The sequence below is a fragment of the Suncus etruscus genome, chromosome 10, assembly GCF_024139225.1.
Source record: "Suncus etruscus isolate mSunEtr1 chromosome 10, mSunEtr1.pri.cur, whole genome shotgun sequence".
NCBI lineage: Eukaryota > Metazoa > Chordata > Mammalia > Eulipotyphla > Soricidae > Suncus > Suncus etruscus.
The window spans coordinates 37,201,978-37,211,835 of NC_064857.1; the positions used below are offsets into that span (position 1 = coordinate 37,201,978).

The 9,858-nt window shown below is 50.0% G+C and overlaps 2 protein-coding genes across 4 annotated transcripts; one reads left to right on the plus strand and one right to left on the minus strand.

Annotated features, from left to right (window-relative positions):
- Positions 1-182: 182 nt before the first annotated feature.
- Positions 183-3,514, plus strand: SLC50A1 (solute carrier family 50 member 1). Of its 3 annotated transcripts, none has more exons than XM_049782330.1 (6): positions 183-294; positions 613-690; positions 810-933; positions 1,915-2,073; positions 3,151-3,270; positions 3,359-3,514. In XM_049782330.1, the coding sequence occupies exons 1-6, from the start codon at positions 212-214 to the stop codon at positions 3,458-3,460; spliced, it is 666 nt and encodes a 221-aa protein (XP_049638287.1). In that variant the 5' UTR covers positions 183-211; the 3' UTR covers positions 3,461-3,514. The 3 variants fall into 3 exon arrangements, with proteins under 3 accessions (XP_049638287.1, XP_049638288.1, XP_049638286.1); XM_049782331.1 differs by having other exon boundaries at positions 197-294; positions 784-933; XM_049782329.1 differs by lacking the exon at positions 183-294 and having other exon boundaries at positions 447-690; positions 784-933.
- A 1,030-nt stretch (positions 3,515-4,544) lies between these two features.
- On the minus strand, positions 4,545-5,234 carry DPM3 (dolichyl-phosphate mannosyltransferase subunit 3, regulatory). Its single transcript, XM_049782373.1, has 2 exons — positions 5,204-5,234; positions 4,545-4,892 (listed from the first exon to the last, which is right to left on the minus strand). The coding sequence occupies exon 2, from the start codon at positions 4,885-4,887 to the stop codon at positions 4,609-4,611; it is 279 nt and encodes a 92-aa protein (XP_049638330.1). The 5' UTR covers positions 4,888-4,892; positions 5,204-5,234; the 3' UTR covers positions 4,545-4,608.
- Positions 5,235-9,858: the final 4,624 nt, after the last annotated feature.

Genomic DNA, 9,858 nt, shown 5'->3' on the forward strand with positions numbered 1-9,858 from the left:
GCGCAGGCAGGGGCGGGAACCTGAGATCCGGTTCGTCGTTCTCGGACTGGCCGACTTCCGGCTTCACTTCCGGGAGGCGTGGTTACATGGGGGCGTAATCAACAACGGGAGCGTATTCTGTGGTGGGCGTGGCCTCGGGTCGCAGGTCCCGGATGTGGCTGGCAGGCTGGCTGGCACGGCGCGCGCTGTGCGGGAATCCCACCGGGGCGGGATGGAGGCGGGCGGCGGCGTGGGCGACTCGCTCCTTGCAGGAGCTTGCGTGTTCTTCACCCTCTGCATGTTCTCCTCGGGCCTGTGAGAGCGCCGCGGGGCTGGGCTGGGCTGGGCTGGGGCAGGACCAAGAAGCCTGGGAAGCCGAGTGAGAGACAGGATGGGTGACTGGGCCTCAGCCTGGGCTTGCATCCTGAATCTGGGGTCCCCCACACACACACCCCTAGTGTGGGAAGGGGGTCAGAGGGATCAGGGTTCAAGGACGAGGTTAGTCTCTTGATCTGGGCTGAGGGAGGATCCGGGAAGACCACAGATGACAGGCAGAGAGGGATTGCCACTCCAGGAGTCTCCCTGAAATCACCCCTGCTTTTTGGGGGGGTTCGGTGGGGGTTGCCCTTGCAGCTCGGACTTCAGGCACATATGGAAGACACGGAGCGTGGAGCATGTGCAATTCCTGCCCTTTCTCACCACGGACATCAAGTGAGAGCTGCCCCCCCAAGAGGAGTGGGCATGATGAGGGGTGATGAAGAGGCACCCCCTTTCCTTTCCACACTCAACCCCTTCCCCCCTCAGCCATTGCCACCCCTCCACCTCCGCAGCACCCTGAGCTGGCTGAGCTACGGGGCCCTGAAGGGAGACTGGACGGTGATCGTGGTGAACGCCGTGGGCACTGCCCTGCAGACCCTCTACGTCCTGATGTATCTGCACTTCTGCCCCCGGAAGGTAGATGCCCACCCTCCCTGCACCCCCTTCTGCGTGGCACACCTTGCCCTGCCCTGCTGGCACTGCAGACCTGCTTCCTAGAAGATCAGCAGAATGGCACTGCTTCTTTTCCTGGAAGGCCTGGCAGGCATTCCAGATGGAACCCTCCTGACACATGCCCCTTGTCAAGGCTGCTCGCAGGGGGAAAGGGCTTCTTGCCTGATTCAGCCAGGGCCAGTGGCTGAGCCCCAAATGCTTTGCTCTGCTTCTCATTCACTTAGCACAAGCACCGACCCGTCTCCCCTTCTGTGTTACCCAGATCACAACCAATACCCTTTCCAATCTGGGAAGCCTCCTTCTTGTTGGAGGAGCAGATGTGAGCCCAAGGGGCTGAGGGGAAGAGGTTAAGAAGTGTGATCCGGGTCCAGAGAGATAGCACAGCGGCGTTTGCCTTGCAGGCAGCCGATCCAGGACCAAAGGTGGTTGGTTCGAGTCCCGTGTCCCATGTGGTCCCCCGTGCCTGCCAGGAGCTATTTCTGAGCAGACAGCCAGGAGTAACCCCTGGGCACCGCCAGGTGTGGCCCAAAAAAAAAAAAAAAAATAGCATGGAGGTAAGGCTTTTGCCTTGCATCCAGAAGGTCGGTGGTTCAAATCCCGGCATCCCATACAGTCCCCTGAGCCTGCCAGAAGTGATTTCTCAGCATAGAGCCAGGAGTAACCCCTGAGAGCTGCCGGGTGTGACCCCCCCCAAAAAAAAAAAAAAAAAAAAAAAAAAGAAGTGTGATCCTGGAGTCTTAGACAAGGGTTAGAAAAAGGGCAGGACAAGCTGGAAAGAGAGGAGACAGCGGTCTTGCATGCAAGCAGGTCTCAGGAATGATCCCTAGCTCTGTGGTGTGTGGCCCAAAGACTGAAAGAAAAGGGGCTGGATTGTTTGCAGCAGACATTTCAGCAGGCTGTTGGGAAGGTTTTTCTAGAAGATCACTCTCCCCCCCCCCCTTGCAGCGCACTGTACTCCTTCAGACTGTAACCCTGCTGGGCTTCTCGCTCCTGGCTTTCAGCTACTTTTGGCTGCTAGTGCCTGAGGAAGAGCAGCTGCAGCAGCTGGGCCTCTTCTGCTGTGTCTGTACCATCTTCATGTACCTCTCACCAATGGCTGGATTGGTGAGTGTTCAGGGAGATAGGAGAGATAAGAAGGGTCATAAGGGGCCAGAGCCATATCACAGCGGGTAGGGCATTTGCATTACTCTGCGGACATGGGTTGACCCCCAACATCCCATATGGTCCCCTGGGCCTTCCAGGAGTAACCCCTCAGCACTTCTGGTGTGTCTCAAAATTTAAAACAAGAAAGAAGGGTCATGATTCCCTTAGTCAGAGACCTTAGCTTCTCCTAAAGAAGTTAAGATTCAGGCCTTGGAAAGTGAAAGCCAGTGAATGGGAGATAGGGAAAGGTTGGGTAACAGATGATTGGCAAAGATGTTTGAGCTTTCTTTTGATTGAACTAAAGAGATAATGGGGGCCGGAGAGATAGCATGGAGGTAAGGCATGCAGAAGGTCGGTGGTTCGAATCCCGGTATCCCGTATGAATCCCGGTATCCCGTATGGTCCCGAGCCTGCCAGGAGCGATTTCTGAGCATAGAACCAGGAGTAACCCCTGAGCACTGCCGGGTGTGACCCAAAAAAACAAAACAGAGATAGTGCAGTGGGCAAGGTGCTGGCTTTGTATACACTGACCCTGGTTCCATCCCCAGCACCTACCAGTGACCCTAAGCAGAGGTGGGAGTAAGCCTTGAGCATCGCTGGATGTGGCCCCCCAAAAATAATTACTTAAGAACTAAAAAAAGGGGGGGCTAGAAGGATAATACAGGGGTTAGGGTAGAGATCGACCCAGGTTCAAGCTCTAGACTTCCATATGGTCTCCCCAAGCCTGCCAGGAGTGATTCCTGAGAGCACAGCCAGGAGTAACCACCAAGCATAGCCAGATGTGGCCCCCAAACAAGAAAGGTCATTAGACACAGCAGCAGTTTTGTTTTGTTTTTTAAGTTGGGGGGAGGATTATTCCTTGTTTAGTACTCAGGGTTATTTCTGGCAAGGGTTGGCATACTGTATGGTGTTGGGGATTAAACCTGAACCAAAGAAGTCCCAAGACCAGTCTTTGGTACCACATACATGTGCCCCTGAGTTCTCTCTCCAGCCGAAGGTAAGTGTTTCACTATGCATCTGTCCTTCATCTTTCCACAGGCCAAGATCATTCACACTAAGTCCACACAAGGCCTTTCTTGGCCACTCACTATTGCTTCCCTCCTCTCTTCTGCCTCCTGGACCTACTATGGGCTCCATTTCCAGGACCCCTACATTACAGTGAGCTGAAGAGGGATGAGGGGAGGGGACACAGTCATGCAAGGGTTGAGAGCTTTGCTCCTTTTCTTACAAATCCTCATGATTTCAGGTGCCCAACTTTCCAGGAATTCTCACCAGCCTTCTTCGCCTCTGGCTCTTTTGGAAGTACCCACAGGACAGAGACAGGAGCTACGAGCTCTTGCAATCCTGATGCAGTTCATGTGCCCACTAGACACCTTAATGCCAAAGAGAATGCTTGTTCGAACCATTTAATCCTGCCGCAGAACACAAAGCTGTCTCAGAGAATTGAGGAACCAAAGACAGATTCATTTAGAAGAATGGGACCTGGGAAATGGATCACTTTTATATATTTTTTTTTGAAATGATATTTTTCAATTTGGGAAGTTAGGGAGAAATATTTAGAATGTGCCTTAAAATAAACTGTTCCCTATCCCTGCCTCTTAAATCTGACTATCTTGCATGATTTTTTTGTTTGGTTTTTGGGCCACACCTATGATGCTCAGGAAATACTCCTGGTGGGTTCAGACCATATGGAATGCTGGGATGGGACCCGGTTCAGTCACATGCAAGGCTGGACTGTGGCTCTAGCCCTTATCTTAGGCTGGAGATGTGGCTCAGGGTCCAGTGAATGCCTTGTGTGACTAGGACTTGGATTCCATCCTGGTCATTTCTTATCCCACGATGGCGAACCTATAGCACGCGTTCCAGCGGTGGCACGCGGGAAGGTCCGCAATGAAGATATGCTTTTTAGATACTAAAATCTTGTTATTAAGGTTGATGTGCTGGCACTTTTGAGGATATTCTTTGGTTTTGTACTACAATTTGGGCACTCGGGCTCAAAAAGGTTAGCCATCACATACAATCGAGTGATTTTCAACCTGTCTGGTTTGGTGAAGAATAGAAGTGCACGGTTTGACTCCCTTATTGGGTTAGTAGAGCTGGCTCATAAAAACTAGTCAAGGGGCTCCAGTGATAGCACAACAAGTAGGGTGCTTGCCTTGCATGCGGCCAACCCAATCAGGTTTACTCCCTGGCATCCTATATGATCTCTCCATCCCTGCCAGGAGTGAGATTTCATGAAATACCACTTAAAGAAGCGAGCCAGACCAGGAGAATGCCACGGCACGACACATCTTGAGAACTCAAGGGCCCCCCTTTGCTTCCTTTGAAGTTTTGCAAAAAAGGAAGGGGCATGGCAGGCTGCAGAACGGCTTGAGACAGCCTCATCTAGTCTGGTGGGCCCCAGAATACCAATTCCCCGTGCTAAACAAAAGTTAGGAAAATAAACATGCTCTTTAATGGGGCGTGGGGTGAGCGAGCGGGAATGAATCAGGAGGGTCAGAAGCGCAGCCCCCTGCGGGCCAAATCGACTCTCGCTTCGTGGATCTGGCTCTGCAGCTCGCGGGCGGCGTCCTCGCAGTCGTGGAAAGTGGCCACGCGGTAGCCGACGGTGCCCAGGGCATAGCAGCCGGCGGACACCAGCAGGTAGGCGGGCAGCGGCCACAGCACCTCCCTGCACGCCGAGGACAGCTTCAGATCCAGGGCGCCCAGGGTCAGGGCCGCCCAGGCAGAGCCCAGGAGCAGGAGTCCCCAGAGCCACTGTGTCAACTTCGTCATGGCCACTGCAGAAGGAGGAGAAATCGAGATCTGATGGGGCTGGAGAGATGGCATGGAGTAAGGCATTTGCCTTGCATGCAAAAGGACGGTGGTTCAAATCCCGCCATCCCATATGGTCCCCCAAGCCTGCCAGGAATGATTTGAATGCAGATCCAGAAGGAACCCCTGAGCGCTGCCGGGTGTGACCCCCCCCCCCCAAAAATAGAGGTCTGAGATCCCTTCCACGCTCCTCTGCAGCTCGTCGAGCTCCCACACTATTCCTTCCGCTCTCGCCCTCCCTGCGCTCCCCGGCCAGGCCCACTCTCGCAGGCCCTACCTGATAGTACCGCACCTTCCCTTCCCGGAGAGGCCGGAAGCCGGAACCGGAAGTCCTCGCTGGCGCATGCGCCCGGGCCCGCGCTCCGCGGACCATTCTGGGAGTTGTAGTCACGGTGAAAGGACTTCCAGAGAATCTTGCCTAGGTCTCTCCCCTAGCTCTCTGCTCATCCTATGGCAACCTGGGAGGGGCCGGAGAGATAGCACAGTGGTAGGGCGCATGCCTTGCATGCAGAAGGATGATGGTTCGAATCCCGGCATCCCATCTGGTTCCACAGTGCCTGCCAGGAGGGATTAGGCTACTTCTCTCCCAGAGGACTCCCCCGTTACGAGCTGGGCTGGGGGCTTGTAAAAACATCTGAAGACTCCCTTAAAGTTTGCAACCATGGCACAATCCTCCTCTACTCAGTTTTCTTGCCTTCAACTAACTGCCATTGTCTTTTCACTTATTTATTCTTTTTTTTATTATTCTTTTTTAATCAGGCATGTTAATAAGCTCATTGTTGGGCTGGAGAGATAGCATGGAGGTAAGGCATTTGCCTTTCATGCAGAAGGTCATGGGTTCAAATCCTGGCATCCCATAGGGTCCCCTGTACCTGCCAGTAGTGATTTCTGAGCATAGAGCCAGGAGTAACCCCTGAGCGCTGCTGGGTGTGACCCCCCCCCAATCTCATTGTTTATTTTTTATATCTTTATTTATTTATTTATTTATTTATTATTTATTTATTTATTTTTGGTTTTTGGATCACACCTGGCAGCGCTCAGGGGTTACTCCTGGCTCCATGCTCAAAAATCGCTCCTGGCAGGCCTGATCAGGGGACCCTATGGGATGCCGGAATTCGAACCACCGTCCTTTTGCATGCAAGGCAAATGCCTTACCTCCATGCTATCTCTCTGGTCCCTATATCTTTATTTAAACACCTTGATTACAAACATGATTGTAGTTGGGTTTCAGTCATATAAAGAACACCTACCTTCACCAGTGCAACATTCTCATCACCAATGCCCTAAATCTCCCTCCTTCCCTTCCCGCCTGTATTTGAGACAAGCTTTCTACTTCCTTCACTCATTCACATTGTTATGTTAGTTGTCAGTGTAGTTATTTCTCTAACTTACTCACCACTCTTTGTGGTGAGCTTCATATCATAAGCTGGGCCTTCCAGCCCTCATCTCTATTTTCTCTGAGAATTATTACAAAAGTTTTGGGCCCGGAGAGATAGCACAGCGGTGTTTGCCTTGCAAGCAGCCTATCCAGGACCAAAGGTGGTTGGTTCAAATCCCGGTGTCCCATATGGTCCCCCATGCCTGCCAGGAGCTATTTCTGAGCAGACAGCCAGGAGTAGCCCCTGAGCACCGCTGGGTGTGACCCAAAAACCAAAAAAAAAAAAAGATACAAAAGTTTTTATTTTTCTTAAAATCCATAGATGAATGATACTATTCTGTTTCTGTCTCTCTCCGACTTATTTCACTCAGCATAATAGATTCCATGTACATCTATGTATAGGAAAACATTGTTTATTTTTTTAATATGTATAAAATAAGCACCATGATTACAAGCATGATTGTAATTGGTTTTCAGTCATAAACAGAATACCCCCCTTCACTAGTGCAACATTCCCACCACCAATAACCCCCCTCTCCCCACTTATTTATTCTTCGTTCTTGCATTCGCACATTTCTTGAGTGTTTGGTGAAATAATGACTTCAAGATACACGGTCCCTCCTCAGGTGTAGGGGAGTTCAAGAGAGTGTTGGGGAGTTCAAGAGAAAGTATAGAAAGCAAACAATAGTGATAGTTTGAGATTTAGTTAGAACACGATCTTGAGATGGGGGCAATGCAATCCAGACTGGTTGCAGTCAGAAGAGCTGCAGGAGGCGTCTTTCCTTGGCATGGGGGGAGAAATTGAATCATACCCTGCATGATACTCAGGGGCTATACCAGGTCTTCTGACTCAGATCACTCCTGGTGGTACTTAAGAAACTAAGAAACTATCTGCAGTGTTGGGGATCAGGGTCAGCCATAAGCAAAGCAAGCATCTTATCTTCTGTATTATCTTCTCAGAACCCCAGGCGGTGTCCCAGGGCTCTTATCTTGCCACAACAGATCCAGGTTAAATCCCAGGCACTCCATAGAGTCCACCAAGCCCTTCACAGGAATGATCTCTGAGGACAGAATTAAGAATTAGAGAGTGGGGACATAGGAATTATTTGATATATTTAAGATATTGAGAATTATATATATTTTTAAGTTTTGGGGGTCACACCTGGCAGCACTCAGGGGTTACTCCTGACTTTACATTCAGGAATTATTCCTGGTGGTGTTTAGGGGACTATATGGAATGCTGGGCTAGGGATCAAACCCCAGTAGGCTGTGTGTAGGGCAAGCACCCTACTTTCTAGACTGTATCTCTAGCCCTGTGAGGTGTATTCTTATCTGAAAAAGAGTTTTCTGGGTTTCTGGAGAGATAGTAGAGTAGAGTGCTTGCCTCGCATGTAACTAATCCAGGTTTTTGTGGGGTTTTTTTTTGTTTGTTTGTTTTTGTCACAGCTGGCAGGCTCAGGGGCTCCTGAGCCTATGCTCTATGCTCAGAAATCACTCCTGGCAGGCTCAAGGGACCATATGAGATACTGGAATTCAAACCACTGTCCTTCTGCATGCAAAGCAAACGCCTTACCTCCATGCCATCTCTCTGGCCCCTATTGTGTTTTTTGTTTTATTTTGTTTCATTTTTGGCCACATCTAACAGCACTCAGGGGTTACTCCTGGCAGGCTTCTGGTAGGCGTGGGGGACCATATGGGATGCCAGGTCAGTCCCAGGTCGGCCGCGTGCAAGGCAAATGTCCTACAACTGCGCTATAGCTCTGGCCTCAGCCAATCCAGGTTTGACACCAGCATCTCATCTGGTCTTCTGAGCACCAATTGGTGTAATTCTTGGATACAAATCTAGAAATACTCTGATTTTTCCGGGGTGTGACCCCCCACAAAAAAAACCCACAAAAACAAAAAAAAATGTGTCTAAAAACTGGTCTACAAAATTGTGCTTGGAGTGGCACAGAAACAATGATGGAGGGAAATGGACATCTGCTGAGAGGTGTGATGCTAGAATGGTGTTTTTGTCACAGGTGTTTTGTAAACCACAGGCCCTAACATTTTTTTTTTTTTTTTGGCTTTTGGGCCACACCCGGTAACGCTCAGGAGTTGCTCCTGGCTATGTGCTCAGAAGTTGCTCCTGGCTTGGGGGACCATATGGGACACCGGGGGATCGAACCGAGGTCCGTCCAAGGCTAGTGCAGGCAAGGCAGGCACCTTACCTTTAGCGCCACCACCCGACCCCATATTTTTTAAAATTCTAACTAGGGGGCCAGAGAGATAGCATAGAGGTAAGGTGTTTGCCTTGCATGCAAAAGGACAGTGGTTCGAATCCCAGCATCCCATATGGTTCCCTGAACTTGCCAGGAGCAATTTCTGAGCAAAGAGCCATAAGTAATCCCCGAGCGCTGCCGGGTGTGACCCATAAACAAAAACAAAAACAAACAAAAAATATTCTAACTAGGCTGGAGAGATAGCACAGCAGTAGGGTGTCTGCCTTGGACGCTGTACTACCAGGGACAGAAGGTAGACATACTTCTGCGTCTAAGAAGGTGTCTACCCGGCATCCCATATGGTCCCTCCAGCCTGCCAGGAGCCATTTCTGAGCTCAGAGCCAGGAGTAACCCCTGAGCGCTTCTAGGTGTAACCTCCTAAAAATATCTAACTAAAAGCAAAGAAAAGGGGGCTGGAGTGGTTGCACAAGCAGTAGGGCATTTGCTAACCTAGGATGGACCTCAGTTTGATTCCCCGGCATCCCATATGGACCCCAAGTCAGGAGCAATTTCTGAGCTCATAGCCAGGAGTAACCTCTGAGTGTTACCAGGTGTGGCCCCCAAAAACCAAAATAATAATAATAAAATTAAAAACAATAAAGGCAAAGAAAGTTTGGGGTTGAATTAATGATACGTATATAGAAAACCAAGTCAAAGAAGAAAGGGTCAGGCAATTATCAACGTCAGAGAGAATTAAGAGTTATAAAAGAAATGAGAGGCAACCAGGGCAGGGATGTTACTCAGTGGTACAGCCCTTGTCTTACATGTGTCAGATCCTGGATTTAATTCCCAAAACCACAAGGATCTGGGAGTAATACCAGTCTCCTGGCCAGGCAGGAGACAGTGAATTCACAAGTCTCGAGTTCAGAGAGATAGTACAGCAGGGAGGGCTGTTTCCTAGTACATGGCTAACCTGTGTTTGATCCCTAGCTCCATGTAGGGTCCCCTAAACCCTGCTAGGAGTTTGATCCCTAAGCATAGAGCCAGGATTAAGCCCAGAGCACTGCTGGGTGTGACTCCAAAAAACAAAATAAAGCCCTGTGTGATAAAGACCGCTGGGAAAATAACTGCAGTTAGACAATTAGATTTATTTATTAACTTGTTGATGCAAGACAGAGCACACTAGGGTAACTTCAGCGGCTCATCAAACAAAAGAAAAATCTGGGTCATTACAGGACCTGGGAAAGGTTTGGGTGTAGGTAATATTTATACAAAAACAGTGTTTTGGTTCAAAGTAAGAAGGATGTAAGTGAAAGGTGGAATCAACAACACACAGGAACCAAGGTTTCTAAG